The sequence below is a fragment of the Pempheris klunzingeri genome, chromosome 16, assembly GCF_042242105.1.
Source record: "Pempheris klunzingeri isolate RE-2024b chromosome 16, fPemKlu1.hap1, whole genome shotgun sequence".
Taxonomy (NCBI): domain Eukaryota; kingdom Metazoa; phylum Chordata; class Actinopteri; order Acropomatiformes; family Pempheridae; genus Pempheris; species Pempheris klunzingeri.
Window position 1 is genome coordinate 17356061 of NC_092027.1, and position 17667 is coordinate 17373727.

At 44.0% G+C, this 17667-nt stretch overlaps 1 protein-coding gene across 1 annotated transcript in view; it reads left to right on the forward strand.

Moving 5' to 3' along the window:
* Positions 1-352: 352 nt before the first annotated feature.
* The window catches only part of trit1 (tRNA isopentenyltransferase 1), a 30795-nt gene continuing 13480 nt past the window's right edge, over positions 353-17667 (forward strand). Inside the window, exons 1-6 of the mRNA XM_070846627.1 lie at positions 353-517; positions 12384-12524; positions 15166-15264; positions 15680-15837; positions 16532-16674; positions 17375-17486. Of these exons, the coding sequence (XP_070702728.1) occupies positions 359-517; positions 12384-12524; positions 15166-15264; positions 15680-15837; positions 16532-16674; positions 17375-17486 (812 nt within the window). The 5' untranslated portion in view covers positions 353-358. The remainder of the gene's footprint in view (positions 518-12383; positions 12525-15165; positions 15265-15679; positions 15838-16531; positions 16675-17374; positions 17487-17667) is intronic.

Genomic DNA, 17667 nt, shown 5'->3' on the forward strand with positions numbered 1-17667 from the left:
CCAGACATTATAAATGTGATCAACAGTCTGATCTGTTCACAAATATAGCAGCATGGAGAGATACGTCCATTCAGAAGCCTTATTGACTGGTGTTTTTTTTATTTTCAATTTGAACTGGTTTTAAACCGGTTTAATAACCACTAAAGCTGCAGATAGAGTTTAATACACAGCAGCATGCCTGAAATGTTTAAAGATTATGTTTAAAGACGAAAGACCCCCGACGTGACCCCCTCCCTCCCTATCAATCAATATTGTCACAGTAACGGCTGCTTGTTGCCTGGTAACAGAGCCCACCTCTCCTCTCCGTGCTCACAGCGCATGCGCGGAGCCGTCAGCTGGGCGCCGAGGAAGCAGCATCATGGCGGCGTCCGCTCGCAGCGTGCAGGGTGCCTTGCGGAGAGCAATGGCTCCGTCGTTGGTGGTGATTTTGGGAGCTACCGGCACCGGCAAGTCCAAGCTGGCGATCGAGATCGGAAAACGGCTCCAGGCAGAAATAATCAGCGCCGACTCCATGCAGGTAGGAAGACTGTTGACACGAGGAAATGTGCAGGGAGTCCTTGACATGGCAGCCATAACGCCCGAGTAAAGCAGAAGAAAAAGCAGAATAAAACGTCTGCTGTCTGGCCAAATGAACGCAGATCCGACTACAAGCCGGTAGACTGTCCTCCAGCTCGGTGTTCGTCCATGTGGAGTCCGTGTTTAGCTATGTGTCGCTGCGCAGGGGAGCAGGCGGTAGGATATGTGTGAAAGGAGTGTCAAAACACAATAAATATTCATTATGATCCGACCATTCCGCCATCGTGAGGAGGTAATGGTCTGCAGTGGCTCGTATCCAGCACTAAACCTGACCTCAGATGTGCTGGGACAGTCCTGCAGGAGAACAGCACCTCACAAACATGCACACATGCAGCACGGCTCGTCTTTCCTGGGAGGCCTGTTTGGATACACTGAAGTCATTTCAAGGAAAGTCAAGGTCCTATTTTGACTCTTTCAGAAATGCTCAAAGAAAAGAGAGAGAGGATCAGGACAAAACAACTGCTGTCAGGTTATGTGTGACAGCTGTCCGCTCCTGTCCTCCTGCCTCATGTGAGCTGGACACTTTTGCTCCATTTGAACACCTCCATAACAACAGATGGGGTCCTGGTACATGATGACAACATTACAATTCTGTGGGGGAATTTTACTTCCATGAGAGTTAGTACAGTGAAATCCTGAAATTCATCTCAACTACTACTAAAAGAAAACAACAAGAAGATAACATTCACCTGAAAGTGGATTGTCACAGCAGGAGGAAGAAAAAGGAAGCGAGAGAGTAACTAAAAAGCAGAATACTGTTCACAGTATGAGCATCTACTGCAGACAATATAACGCATGAATAATAAATGTTAAAGTAGCACCTGCGAAGTGCACTGACGAGACAAATAGTCATTCATAAAGTGAGGAAATAGTTTGCAGTAAATTGCTTTAAACAAAAATTGCTCTATGATGAATGGAATCAGGTGGGTAAGGTGCTTTTATTCAGCAACATGAAACGCAGTTACTGCAGAGACAATATTCACAGGACGATACAGGCAGAACTTTTCACAGCTTCAAAATAAATTTGTATACTATTCGGGTCACATGATCACTTATTTACATATATTTAAAAGGTCAGATTGTAACAGACATTTGTTTAACTGTAATATATCCGAGTGGCTCTGGCTTAGTTAAAGTAAAGTGAAAATGAATGGAGATCGGATAATTAGTGGTTCGTTCATCACTGTGTCTTTTATTGCTAATCCAGTCACAGTAAAAACAATCATATACAACAGGAAGTAGTTAAAGGTTTATATGACGAGCAGTAACATCTTAGAGCTGTGTGTGTGTGTGTGTGTGTGTGTGTGTGTGTGTGAGAATGCAGCGACATTTAAAAAAACTCTCAGGCTAGCGTCTTCTCTCCCGTGGCCCCGCCCTCCCTTCTGGTTCTCAGGCTCGGTTGCCACAGCAACCAGAGGGCACGCACACAAAAGTAAAAGGTTGGGTACAGGTTTGGGTCTGGGTCACACCAGCGTGGACACACACACACACACACAGTAACTCCACTTGGTCCAGCAGTGATTCCTCCGACAGCAGAATTCACTTGGTAATCGCACCGTGTTCACTCTTTCATCACCTCTCTCCTGTTGTTCCAGCACCACCTCTCTTCCCCCTCCTCCCCGCCTCTTGGTGCGCATTGTCCTTGAGAGTGTGTGTCCCAGCGGGGCGCGCCTCTTCCAGCAGTCACCTGGTACTGGGTAAACTGGGTTACGCTAATAACAGTTCAGCCCAGAATATCTCACCGACCAGCAGCTCTGGTGGAGAGAAACAGTGGCCTAGTTTCAGCATGGCAGCCCCAGCCCATCTCCACAATCCCCGGCCTTGTTGCCACCCTCCTGTTGGTGTGTGTGACGGCGAGAGAAAGCGAGAGAGAGAGAGAGAGAGACGTGCAGACATGCAGAGAGAGAGAGAGAGAGAGAGAGAGAGAGAGACTGCTTATGTGAGAATGAGGCTGTGTATAGGCTAGAGCTGGACTGTGTTGTCTTTGGGATAGGAAACAGTCTGGTCTTGTTTGGGAGAAAGCAGCATTGTGCTGAGCTGGTGCATATTCAGCGCTGTGCTACGCCGGCCCAGCAGCTGATGGTGAATGGGCACGCTGTGGCCACTGGGAAGTGTCTATTGTCCTGGGGAGAATTGGTTCCCACACTCCCTAACACTCCTATTGTGTTATTATCACCCCCTCCTGCCCCTGGCCCATGCCCCCAGCCCACAGTTCATTGGCCATGCAGGGGGATATTATTCACTCATTAAATGAACATGCTATCTATGGCACACACACAAGCGCTCGGCTGTACTGTCAGTGAATGAGGCGCTGCCAAATAGTGCAGACCCGTGGTTCCCAAAGTGGGGGTCCAGGGACCAGCGGGGGTCCGTCAGAGGCTTCTAGTAAAAAAAAATAGATAAAAAAATGTCGCTGTTCTCTCACTCCTGAGAAGCTGGGCTGATGGGAAAATGTGTGAGTGTGTATGTGAGGTTTTACAGAGCTCACTGTACCCATTACCTCACCTATACATGTAGCACTGGGTGTCTTGTGAGGGTGAAATTAGCCAAGTCTTTGTTTCACACAGAGGATAGGCAGCTTCTGTGCACCATACTCACAATTATATGAACCCAGGACTGAGTTAGTAGTACAGCACATTATATTCTGTACTAAATTTAACTGGACTCATTAACCCTTGAATGGGTTCCTTTTCCTGTTCTGCATACTTTAATAGTTTACAATAGATAGGGCTTTCAGATTTTCTCTGCTTATTTAGCTGTTTACAGTAAATTAGTCTTTAATTAACATGCAGGTAGCATTAAGGAGGTCTTGAGAAGCTTAGATTTGGCTGGTTTAAAATCGTCTGGAAGTGTCAAGGATCCCAATTAGAGCTCTTAAAGATGCACACTGTCGTCGCGATAAGCTGCATCCGTGGAATACTCTGGGGAAAGGTGTTAAACGAATGTCCGGGCTGTGTGATGTGGATGGGTTTCTTGATATCAAAACATTTTAAAGCCACTCGTGGGCAACTTTAAAGTTAGAACAGATCGAACTTTTACAAGAGAACTGCTCATATCATGATACTACATCCAAGTGTGGTGTTGCTGTTGCTCTGATTGTTTGATATGCACAAGTTGTAGGGTTTAATTGGTTGTATCAGGCCTGTGATGAGCTGTAATGGATAGACGTCTGTTCATCAAATGCCTCCTCAGGGGAGAGGGTGATTCATCCAGGCACGGCCCGCTGACAGCACTCTGCAAGGCGTTATTGGTAATAAGAAACATTTGACATGGACAGTGACAGTAAGGGGATAGAGTGAGCGCACTTCAGAGGTGATTCATGGGAGGAGCGCTCGGACGGAAACATTAGACCTGAGCTGCGATCATCATTAAAACGCTGCCTTGTTTATTCTCTGCTGCACATCACACCAGTGAAATATACTGTGGAGTTCCCTGTTTCACTCTTCATTTGAAGGATATTGGCAGCTACTGGATTACGTCACCGCCAGTGTGCATGTTTTTATTCATCGTCTTTGTAACGACTAAATAATTAAAGTTTTACTTATTTAACCTAAATCTAAATAATTAAAGTTTTACTTATGTAGTCATTTGAAGGATCCGAGAAAAACATTTTGATTTTGATTGCATGCTTTAATTTTAGATGATAAACAGCACTCCAGATTCTGTAATATTGTTAATAAATGCTTTAGATATTTTAGTTTCTCAGGAACACGTGAATGCACCAGCAAGGAAGAGTTATTAAACAGTCTCTGCTTGGAGCTGCTATGTAACTCTTACTGAATTCTGACAAAAATAAAGAGAAGTGAAGTTTATTGACGCTGAATAGTGAAATGAATGGAAAACCGTTGCAGCCCTGAAGGTAGGACATGATCATTAGCAAAGCAAAGAGTAGCTGGGCTAAATCACACTAAGAAAAATAGATAAAACTTCACCAAAGATTTGGAATGCTCAGCAGATTTCCCATGCTTACTCACAGCTGTCAAATGCATTAACCAATAACACATTGTTACCACAAAATAAATTGTTTCACTGCAAGTGTGTAAAAAAAGGGTGTGTGTGGGGGGTATCCTACCAAAGGGCCATGAGAGGTCCCAAAGGCCAATTTAACAGGTCATGCACATGCATGCACCATTACTTCAGTTTGTGGGTCTATTGGAAGTATTGGTGGCCGGTGACCTTTTCCTTTATGCGTGTATGAAAGGAGGAGCCGCCGTATTCTAACAAAGACAAAATGAGCAGTGGAAATTGTGACAAAGGACGATAATTTGTCAGGCTTGTGGTTTTCTGGTTGAATGTGAGAAATGGGCCTGAACAGCAGGAAAGCCGTCATGTGTCATCTTGGCCCTTATAGTCCCATAAAAGTGGAATGAAGGAGGTCTTTCTTGGTGAAAACACAGAGGACTGATTCGCCCTTTGAGCCGTAATTTTGAAAATTTTTGTCATGTAGTCAACTGATTTGACCGCAGCGAAGGTTGCTTTTCCTTTCAAAGGTTATGCCTCTGCACATGCACACATTACCCAATGCCAACTGCTTATCTACGCATTAAACACATCCTACTCTCAAAAACTGTGGAGCTATGTGTTATATCCCTCAAATTTGCTCGCAGTCATCCCTCCTCTCTCTGTCCTTCTCCGTGCATGTCTCTCTATCTCTCTCTCTCTCCCCCTCCCACTGTGTCTCTATCTGTCTGGTGTGGCTATGACCTGTCTGGGCTTTGACGTATCTGTTTGTATTGTAACTCAGGCGAAGCTGCCTCCCACATCCGTTTTATGATGCATCTTTTTAAGTAATCTAAGCCTGTGTTGGAGCGAGAACAGAGCTGATTAACTCTTATTTTCATTGTGTGTGTGTGTGTGTGTGTGTGTGAATTGCAGTCTGCGGGTGTGGTGATGTGGTCACTGCTACAGTAAAGAACTGAGGGAGAGGAGGATGGCAGGATGGAGGAGGGAGATGGGGAAGAGGAGGAGGAGGAGGAGGAGGAGGAGGAGGAGGAGGGACAACGCCATGAATGATTTATTAGTCTGGCATTACTGGGCCATTCCCCACAGAGAGACAGAGAGAGGAGATGGAGGGATGAATTGTTGTAGGATGCTGCCTTGAGGGGGAAGGAGAGACGAATGAAGGGAGAAAATAAGCAGATAGGTATTCTGGTGTAACGCAGGAAGGGATTCTGAGAGAAGGATAAAAATAAAGCAGTGCAGCTTACAGTTTGGCTGCTGAATGTATACAAGGCCTCGTCCAGGGGTCAGAGTAAGGACGAATTGTGCCGTCTTCCTCTCCGGACCAGAGCAGACTGATCACAACTGACCCTACTGGTGTCTTTGATCAAAGCCTTCAACATTTTGGCAGTTTATGGCAGCACTTTTTTTTTCTCTTAAGCTACAATTTTCATGCAAAAATATGTCAAGGACAAGAATTTACCCCAGCTTTTTTTCTGAAATGAAAATTGCAGCACATATTAGGCCTTTGGCAAAGACCTGACTTCTATAAATGATGAATAATTATAGGAACGTACTGAGTTTTTCTCCCCCAATACTGATTCCAATACTCAAACTTTGGGTGTCGGCCAAAGCTGAGTACAGATCTAAAACCGAGTGATCTTTTTCTCCCAAATTTAAAATGTGTTAACCCCTGTTTGTGCAACTCAAATCAGAACATCAATGTCCTTTTGGTTAGATTGTTCTTGTCGATATTTTAATTATTGCCCACAGCTTTTGAAATTGTGCATTACTCTGCATAACAACACACACGAACCGGTCTAAAAGGCCCGGTCACACCAGCAGTTAAAGGTGAAATTAAGTTTGCTCCATTGTAATCGCTGCAATTAGTGGAGTTAGCTTGTGGCGTCCATGCAAATATTTAGCTTCGAGTTCCTCTCGGACTTCACGTTTTCCTCCGTAAACCAAAACCCGACCCGCTGAACTGTGGAAACCCCCATAGTGTTGTTTTAATTACGTTTGCGAAAGCGCTGCTGTTAATTAGATGTATCGTCTTGTTCTCTGAGGCGCTCTTTGTTTCAAGCTTTGCACTCTCGGAAATGCAGGAAATGTCTAGATCCAGTCTGAGAAAAGAGCGCGATGGAGTAAGCCTTACGTTAGCTAATCTCGGCAAAACAAAGGTGAATGCAGGTAAAAACGACCGGTTGTTAGTCAGTATCTGTGTCCACATAAAATAAAGTTGACGTTTTAGTTGTTTTACATTTTTTAATGTTTAATCATGTATGTTACATTTGTCTTAAGCTAATAAAATACCCATAGTGCCAAAGCGAAACATTGGTTGAACTCTACTCTAAAAGGTCTGCTTCATCCGTCCCTTATCCTCTTTTGGCTTCCTCTGAATCTTATTTAATGTCTCAATGACGGTTTGTTCTCTCCGTCTCTTTCTTCTTTCTTCACCCCTTCTATGTCTCGCTTGCCCTCTTTCTTTCATTTGGCCACGCTCCCTCCTTATTTATGTGGCAGAGGAACAGCTGTCTCGTGCAGGGCGTAAGGTTGGCCAGGCAGGCTGGCTGCAGGCTCTGCAGAGCTCAAACACTGAGCTCATTGTCACACACACACACACACACACACACACACACACACACACACATATTCCTCCCTCGCTCACACACAAGCCGCACGGTCACATCCATTCACATCCATTTAAAAGGGAGGCAGGAAGGAGCAGGCAGCTGAAGCCACATTAGCTGGGTTTCCTTTGAAGGACATCAGTGTGAATTATGACGTTTGGAATTAGAAAAGTTGAATGTGAGGGGCACAAACTTTTCCACAGCAACTTCCCACTAAACCCCCTTTACACTTTCTTCAGTTATTTTTTTGATAAAGAAATGACAGGACACATTAAAAGCCTATTAACATTTGTGGAAAACAAACAACGCAGTTTATCAGCCTTGATGAATTGTTTCATCTCTTCGAGGTGGCTTTAGAAAATCCATGTACCACCTGCATGCTGGCATTTCCATGAATATGCTGATCATTGTTAGAAAACTGCTAAGTGCATTTTCTTGTTTGCTCCCTCACATGGGGTGAAATATGACCAGCATTGGCTGAAACTGAAGAACAACGACTTGCTCAGCACTAATCAATTCTTCTTCTTCACTTTTTGTGAATCCTATAAAATCTTTTGTTAAAAAAAAAAAAACAACCTTGACAGTCGCTCAGTCTCCTCCTTTTATCGCCCTTTTAAACACGATTAGCCGCGTTGATTTTTTATCGCTGATTCCTCTGCGACTCTGAGCTCAAACGTTGCCGCAATTTGCAGCTCATTTCCTCCGCCTCGACTTGAAGTCTTCATTTCTTTCTCATTTTCTCTTTCATTTGCAGCTCCCCCCTCAAAGCGTTTTTCTCCTCATATCTTCCACTCAAGTGGCTCTTTTCATTTTTCTGCTTCACACTCCGGTCTACCTCCGCCTGCCTTCACTCTCGGGTCTCCTCGTCCTCGTTAAGGCGAAATTAAAATCATCGCAATCTGTTTTTGCAACACTCTCGCACGAGAACACGCAAATGTAAATTGAGGAGCGGTTACACAATGATTAGCTGCGTCCTCTCAGTGGAGGTTAAGAATGGACGAAAGGAAAGGGTTGCTGAGGAGGAGGAGGAGGACGGATGGAAGAGAGAACCAGGGCCAAAGTGTCGAAGAAAGAGTGGAGATTTAAACCACAAAATACTGAGACATTAGGGTACTTTTTGGTGCAAAATGCTAAACATCTACTCGGATGATAGAAGAATTAAGCTCCAGTCTTGGAAACAGTTAAAATCTCAGCATAAGGCCCATTTAGTAGCTGTTGTATAGCTATCAGTCATATCACATGATCTTCCTCTGCAGACGCCCATTTGTCATGAAATCTACACTGAAGCCAGAACGACTAGTCAAGCGCTGGGAAAAAAAACTACACTGAGAAACTATTGTGTATTTATACTGTGTGTGTGTTTGTGTGTATTTAAAATAAGCTTTTGTCTTTTCACCATGTGTGAAACAAAAGTTTGTTAATCTGGGAGGTGTGTGGCTCAAAATGAGAGCCACATGACCCACCCTCCCCTCCCCTCCCCTCCCCTCTCTCTCTCTCTACACTCACACACACAGACACACCAACCTGATGCCAACCTGTATCTGTGAGCATCTGTGTCTGTCTTTCTATCAGCATCATTAAGCCATTGCTCTGCTACCTATCGTTCTGTCTTTATTCTGTGCAGTCTGTGTGAGAGAGAGAGGGAGTGTGTGTGTGTGTGTGTGTGTGTGTGTGTGTGTGTGTGTGTGTGTGTGTGAGAGAGAGAGAGACAGTGTGCAGTGAAGGCAGAGGAAGGGTGGTAGTGGATAATGTGTGCAAATTTGTCAGGGAGCATCCTGTTCTCTGTAACAAGTACACAGCGCTCTTCTGTCTCTTCTGTCTGTTCTGCCTGTGCGTCTCCTCTTCTCTCTCGTCCTCTCCGACGCTCTTTTCCTCTCCAAAAACCCCTTCAAACCGTCATCCTCCATCATTTGCTCTCCATCTCCTTCATATCTATCTGTCCATCCATCCATGCATCCATCCCTGCCTTGGCTGATGGGGGTGTCGTGCAGAGAGGCCGTGAATAATTTATCAGGCTGGGTTGTTCTGCCCTGCCCTGCTCCCTACTTTTGGCTTACCGCCGTACTGATTTGGTGAAGTGCACGCAACCCACACATGCACTTTTACCGAGGATATGGTCGATAATTTGCACCGCTGTATTGATTACCCATTGCATGTATGTCGTTAAAACAATGTGTAATGTTGCCTTGAAATATCAGACTTAGACTACTGGAAGATAAGATGCTTGGTAACAAAGTTAGGAGGTATTCAAGAGGATGTGGGCACACCTTGCACTACAAAATACTTCCTTAACAGGAAAACAAAGTTGAAAAATAAAATTATATTGCCTGACTCTTGTTTGCATCTTCTGCCTTACTCTGACAGGACAAAAACGACACAAAAATATGTTGTAAAAAGTCCCTTAACAACGATGCCACTATTTGCCACTATTTGGCCTAAAGGAATAGAATAAAACTGAAACCGTCAGCATTAAAAACACCTAAAACCAAAACAATGCAACTACACTCAATTTAAAAAGTGCTGAAATCAAGAAATGGAGAGAAATGAAAATTTAAAAAAGCATTTTAATGAAGTTGGGCATGCCTTTTACAAGGATAACAGTGGCAGATTTACCACTCGAGACTCTTAGTAATAGTAATGGTAATTGATTTCAGGCAGAGGTAGACAAACATCCACGACCGGCTTCAACGTGTGCTAATCATCAATGGGGCTAATGTAGCATTAGTAAGTTAATGTAAGTTAAGCTTACTCTTGATCTGTTGCCGCTGCTAGCAGTATGCTAGGCAGGCCGACATGCTGAGGACTGCAGCTTAGTTTGGAGCAGATAAACCTCACTGTTTATAATCCATTCCTCACTCCCTTGCTCTTGTTTGTTTCTTGGAAAGGCTAAAACGCCACTCTCAAAGGTTTTAATGCAAAGTGTCAAAGTGCCCTGTGCAAACCAAAGGTGGGGAAATCCAAGGCTTGTCAGGCCCGCTATGCCTAGTTATGGCTGCTAAAGCTGTAACTGCACAGACTCTGTTTGGGGGGATGGTCAATTCCTATCACAGTCATGACACTTCTAGATTGCAGGTAGGTGAGCTTTCAAATCGTAGCCCTCTAATATTGGCATCCCTACGAAAGAAAAAAAAAAACCCTCCCCAGCTCTCTCTGTCTATGCACTACTCTCCCCACTTCACCACGTCCCCGGTGACCCAACTTCACAAAGATTCTGCTCCGTGAAATGTCTGAAAAGTAAAAAATCGTAACTTACAGTGCGTCGTTTTCGCAGAGGGAAAAATAAGTTCACAAGTTCAAAGGCAAGAGTTACTTCATTCATCCATTCTTTCATGCTGTGAATATAGTACTCGCATGCTCTATTGCCGACTGACTGCCTATGATTAAAGGCTGTATTTTCCTACTTTGAATTACTCTGAATCCTACTCTGAATAATAGAGCACTTCACCAAGCTTTTTTTTTTTTGTTTTTACGCAAATCAAGGCTGAATCCAACCAGAAGTTTCAGCCTACTGGTAAAATTGTTTAGGAAGGTTTTGACTCGATGGGCTTTCATAAAGTTTTCCTGGCAACTTCAGATGGATTCTCTTTCTGAGCCGCACAGACATACTTTGAATGGTTTGATGGTAGACTACACACAGATGCTGTGCAGTACAGAGGGCGAGGCCTTAGACGTGTATTTACGTGATAAATGAGGGGAAATGTTGATGTTATTCCATCTTCACCCTGATTATTGGTATTGTAAACGGCAGAATGACACGAGGCTCAGATTGGAGTTTATCTTTCATACTGCTACAGCACCCAAGAACAGCAAAAAGCATTTCCTTTTGCATTTGTTACGTTGCAGTACGGTAAATGCACCAGTTCAATGTTTCTGAGCTGCTCTTTTACTTTTGACCCATGATCCTTGGTTGGAGCAACGTGGCCCCATGGTTCAGTTTAAACCCCCCAGCGTCACTATTTCTGCATCTTCTGTTTATTTTTATCCCTTACATTATTTAAAACTGATCCACCAATCAAATGGCATCAAACACACATTTTTAAAAAGATGTTAGCAGCTGGTCACTAACCTCTGTCAGCTGCTTCACAATAAAAGCCTTTAGTGGTTTGCCAGCTTTAACCATAAATTAACAGAGAAACAAAAGTCCAAACCACAGCGACTCCTACATTATGCAGGAGCTGCAAATCTACTAAAAGCTGACAGTAGCGAGTCATTTAACGTTTTGATCCAGTCAGTTCATGGTGATAACAGCCCTCAGTGGGGAGCCATACCATCACGCTATGCTGCCAAGCTGTGCTTATAGAAAACAAAATCATAATAATAAATCATAATGTGCATGAATAAGTCATACATCATTACAATATAAGCAAATATAGTTTCAACAATATGTTCACATATTTATGTTATTCACAAAACCCAAGTGATTGGTGTAACTGCAGTGTGACTGTAGTTTGAAAGTGTAAATACTGTCAATATGTTGTGATATTTTGATTGCCCAAACCAAATGTGAAGAACACATTTGCCCACAATAAGAACAAAGTGTAAATGTTTGTCCAGTTCACGTAACAAATGCAAAAACGGACATAAATCTCAGAGTGCAGATCCATTCAGGAAGTGCTCGTAACCTCCACAGTCAACCTTATCAGAGTTCAGAATAATCGAGGGCACGGGACAAAGGAAAACCTTGAAGTCTAAAGGATGGAAAAAGCCCAGTTCCCAAGTTCCCTCCATGCGAGCGCTTCCTTTTCAAAACTCTCCACTCTGGACTCTGTGTCAGAGAGTGAAGTGGACTACTGTGTGGCACCCAGCTGTCAAATTCCATGAGGGAGCCCCCTCGCCGGGTGATGTAAAATGGACAGAGGAGGTGTATATCATAATTTGTAGGAGCCGTTTCATATGGGCGACGGACAGCGCCCCTCATTGCTTCCTCCATAACGGCCCACTTCCAGCTTCAGACACTGACAAACACACACCCTACCTCTGGCATAGATTTCAGTCACCTGCCCTATTTGTTTAATGGACTCTTTTTTTCCCCTGTTTTTTTCAGTGTTGTTCTGCGTTTTATGCTTTCTAGGACAAAAACCTCCATTTTTGACTTGCTGTTACAATTTCTATTTTAAGCCCCTCCATATATGCTCTCATATTATTGTAATTACACCTGCCTGCAAAGCATTTGTTGAAAGCATTTATTTTCTGTGATGGCTCTCATTTACTTTATTGCTTCTTTTGCATCCCCCTCAGGTGTACCAGGGCCTGGACATCATCACCAATAAGGTGACAGACGAGGAGTGTGCCCAGTGCAGACATCACATGATCAGCTTTGTGGACCCGTTGGTGAGCAGCTACACGGTGGTGGACTTCAGGAACAAAGCCCTGGCTCTGATATCCTTTCCTGGAAACATGAGAAAAGCAGAGGAGGCACCTTATTCCACATTTTGCTTTCACCTTGTCTTCCTCTCAGATAATTAAGCGGTAGCTGTGGGGAAAGAATTCAGTCATTTTGACTTTTACTAATTTGTGTGTGTAGAAGATCTGCTATGTCCTCGTTTTGTCAGTGTGTCTGGCTGCAGATGTTGCACTGAAAATGAGAAGAGAGAGATCACTAGAGATGATATTTATAGACGAGTCTGTCTGTAATGCATCTACACACACACACACACACACACACACACATATGCACACAAAGAAACACACTCTGGGCAGTCACACCCTCCTGCAGACACCGGCCGTCACACAGATGTGGAGAGAGGAGGCGATAACTAGAGACGGTATTAATAGACACACACACACACACACACACACACACACACACACACAGTGCGGCGAGGGGATGCGGTAGCTCCAAGAATAGGCTCGGTGCAGCGAGAGCCTGCTGGTGGGAAGAGGGAGAAGTGGAAAGCGATGAATACAGATTAGAAGAGATAGAAGTGGTGTGGAGGATTTTAAACTGGAAAGCAAGATGGAGAAAGGATGGAGGGAGGAAAAAGGTGTGTGTGTGTGTGTGTGTGTGTGAGGTAGCTGGCGAAAGCTGACAAGCTGGCGAAGGACCTAATGACATCGTCAGCTATCAATCCTTCGCTCAACACGACATTTACATAAACTCCGTCGATCCAAACCCCTCCTTCTGTTTTCTCTTTTATTGCTCTCAATCCTCCAGCCCTCTGTCTGTTCTCCCTCCTTCGATTTTTTTGTCATCCCTCGCTGCTTGTCGGGCTCACTCTCTTTCCTGCTCCTTTCCCCTGCAAACATAGTTATGCAGCCCTCTGTGGTGTGTGTGTGTGTGTGTGTGTGTGTGTGTGTGTGTGTGTGTGTGTGTGTGTGTGTGTGTGTGTGTGTGTGTGTGTGTGTGTGTGTGTGTGTGTGTGTGTGTGTGTGTGTGTGTGTGTGTGTGTGTGTGTGTGTGTGTGTGTGTGTGTGTGTGTGTGTGTGTGTGTGTGTGTGTGTGTCTGTGGAGGGGAGGGGAGGGGAGGGGGGAGGTGAGCGACGATGGCTGATGGGCCTTTATCTTGTTTGAGCGGTTATTAGATTATCTCTGAGAGGAGAAGGTGGGCGAGGGAGGAGGAGAGGGAAGGAAAGGTGCAAGATGAGAGAAGATGCGACAGAAAAGGAGAGAGGAAGGGAAGTAAGGTGTGGCTCTGTCTGTGCGGCCAGTGAGGGCTTTTAAAATTTGTAGCGATGCTTGTGTGACTGGCTGATATTGACTTTGTTGTGAAAGGACAGCACTGACTCATCTGCTGCAGGTAATGATTGTTATCATTGTTGATTAATCATCAATTAATCGGACAATAATGTGGTCTAAATAATGTGACACATGTAATGAAAGGCACATTTCCCAGTTGCAGTCGGCAGCTCAAAACCAAAAGGTATTCAGGTTGCAATCACAGAATGGTGTGGATAAACCTGTGGATCAGGGCCCTCTGATGGGTCACAGGATAAATCAGAGGAAAGAACAACAAGCAAAGTTCAGCTTGAGTTTCTCTTATGTGTAGTCTTTGCGTTGTTAGTGAGATGTTGGATAGTTTGACCTCTTTAGGTCTGAAACACTAATTCAAATGACACAGTCTGATAGGTGAAGAGGTAAGAACTCTCAGCTGACGCACTTCTGACAACTGAAGAGGAGTCACAGGAAGATGAAGCTTTATTTTAAGCTCTTTTTTTGGTCACAAGCCCAAAAAAAAAAAAAAGCGAGAGCCACTGTCACGGTCCAATCAATTGATTAATAGTTTTCGTTGTAACTTGCCAGATGTATTGTATGTATCTGACGCCCACTGTACGGCTGAGTGTGTACTTCATACACACGTTCTATTAAATCAGAGTGCCATTATATCAGCCACAGTGGGCTCAGTTACTGTAAACGCTGACATGAAGAAGAAATCCACTGAGAGACAACACGGCGATCTTAATGCTTCTGTTCCAGACCTCTTTACGAGGCTATAGTTGACATCAAGTGGTGTTGTCCTTGTGTACCAAGTATCAGGTTTTTCTCTTACGGGCCACATTCAGTGTTCATGTAAGGAGTCATTAAGCATGTTGAGGATTCTTGCCGATTTCCTGCTTTTCCTTTTGTTTAACCCCTTTCACGCTGTTTTGCAGCACTCTCATCAAGGAGTATTATTTGGTTTTCATTTTTTTTCAAGTTCTGGTTGCACACTTGAATGTTTGCTATTACTTGAGCGCTTTGTTTCCAGTAGGAACCGTCTGAGATCAAAGAGGCACAAAGCACAATTATCTGTGTGTAATATAAAGCCATTCAGCAAAGATTCTGAAAACGTTAATTTGCGGAGGAGTTTCATCCAATTTAGCAAAAAGCAACTGGCGGATTAAATTAGAACCAGTTGGAGCTATTTTTATGCCATTATAGTGTGAGCGCCACTAAATGAGCTCCACAGGTCGTATCAAAGTGGGTTTAATTGTTGTGCAGTCACGCAAAACTGTCAAAATTAGCAACAGGTGAGTTCATACTGGAATTGTCCATCTTGGTAATAGGGTGCACAGATCAGTTTCCTCCTTAACACCCTCCAACATCGATGACATGCACAGGACAAACAGGCTGCCAGTCATTGTCGGAGGAACAAACTATTACATCGAGTCTCTGCTGTGGAGAGTCTTGCTGGATACGGGGGTGAGTGTCGTACTTGTTGAAAGCAAACACACCCCCCCTTTCATCCTCTTTGCCTCTTGACACTGTTTATCTCATTCACATGTTCATTTTTTATTCATCTTTATTTGTTTTTTATATGCGAAAACAAGCGCCACATAAGGCAATGCATGCTGCTCTCAGTGCTTAGTGATATTGTAATAAAAAAGGGTGACTTTAGTAATATTTCATAGAGTTTACTCATGCCGTACACTGCACACAAAATGTTGAAATGGCTGTACTTGTGTCACTGTGTCAATAAAGATGTTTTAAAGAATTTCTATTTGACGTTTGTCACCCAAAGCTCTGTTCTAACACATAGATTTGAAATGAGAAGTTTTAATTTAGGAGCATTTAAAGGCAGCATTGGTTAAAATATTAAATGAATTGTGTCTCACAGCAGGAGAACACGGAGCCGGGGGGCGAAGGAGATGGCGCTCCAGACAGGAAGCTGGAGCTGGAGAAGCTGGGCGGAGCTGAGTTACACAAACGCCTGGTGGAGGTGGACCCCAAAATGGCCGCCATGTTGCACCCCAATGACAAACGCAAGATATCCAGGTGATACAGCCTGTAATGTCTTCATTGGTGTATGCGTTGTACCGAGCATCTAGTGACACATTTATTACGTTTTTGTGGTGTGTTAGATAGATTTAAAATTAAACTCCTTCTCGTGTTTTGTGTGAGGTCCTGAAGGGCTCTTGGTCCGTCTCAGGCTGACAGTCACAGTATATGGCCTCCACCCAATCTATGCTGACAGAGTGTCTGTTTACACACACACACACACACACACACACTCGGCTTGATGAGTAGCAGTCTTTGCACTCTGGTCCTTTGTGTGAGCCGGTTAGGTTACCCTGTTCTTCTGGATGACAGGAGACGACAGGAATCACCTTTTCTTCATAACCTCAGAGTGCGGCGAGGCATGGCTAAAGAGTCTGGTTTGGATTGAATCTCAACATGCCAAAAGTTTGTTCAAGCCTTTTTTTTTTAATCCCTGTCTTGTCTTCTGCCTTCGTGTTCGGTAATCATTTAGACTACACTCAAACTAGACTCTAAAGTTGTGCCTCAGAAGGGGAGTTTGAGATTTTTCATTAACACTGGATTTAACAGATGAGTGAATGGTTGACTCAGAGGCCTGACCTACAGGGACTGGGGTGTAAACTCACAGTTTGCTGGAAATCATAGGAACTTATATGAAACTAAGAAAGAAAATCAACCACAGCATGTGCGCTTTTATGTTTGTTACCTGCAGGAGCCTTCAAATCCATGAGGAGACGGGTGTCCCCCATAGTCACTGGCTGGAGGAGCAGAGGGAGCAGGACGGAGGCGACGGACTGGGGGGGCCGCTGAGATACCCAGAGCCCTGCATCTTCTGGCTGCACGCTGACATGGACGGTAAGGCCGGAGAATTTTCCATTTTAACATTATTGCTATTTATCAAGTAAGGGAGGCAAGGGAGCTTCTCTGCGTCCGTGTCGTCTCTTAATTCCTGACAATGGACACCTTGAAGGGCACTGTCCCGCTTATACCATGATCATTTGCCAAAGAAAAAAAATTGAACTTTTGTTTATATTTTCATGTGTTTTGCAACCAAAATCTAAAGTTTTTAACAAGCCATAACTCCATTGCTGAGGTAACGCCTGAGGGTCTGACTAATGGGTGGATCAATCATTACCATCCCATTAGGTTCTTATGCAATAGTATGTTTAACAACAAGACTAGCTAGCTAACCAGCTATGTCCCCAATTCAATATCAAGATTTTCACAGACGAGTGAATGGCGGTTTGTAACGTTACTGTTGGCTGCAGCCTGAAGCCGCCCGCTGAGTGTGAGATGTGAGAGATCGCTTATGTCGATTTCAGCGCATTAATTTAGAACGGTGAAGAGACAGTTTCACTGAAACTACTTAATAGACGTCCATTACCACTTTCTAACGGACACCCGGCAGCCAACCAGAATCAAATATTCACCCAGATCATTGTATAAAACAACAATAATGGCCACATTGATGTTGCAGCTTCAGTGCAGCATGAAATAACTGTTTATGTGTGCATGTCTCATTTTTCTACATTTTGCCCTCTCTGCTCCCATCCAGCTCTAGACAAGCGTTTGGATGCCCGTGTAGATGAGATGCTGTCTGCTGGACTGTTGGAGGAGCTCAGAGACTTCCATGTCCGCTACAATCAGCAGAAGGTCCAGGATGACAGGTAACACGTCTGCACCAAAACATGTCCGCTGTACTGAATCAACCAGATCCTGTTCATCCTGAATTAATTTCAGTTTGTCTTAGTGCTGCCAGGTCTTATAGATCGCTCAGATTCTGTGGGGATACTGTGCAAAATAAAAACATTGGCAGTTCTGTTCTTGTAATAAGGTGAATCATAGCAA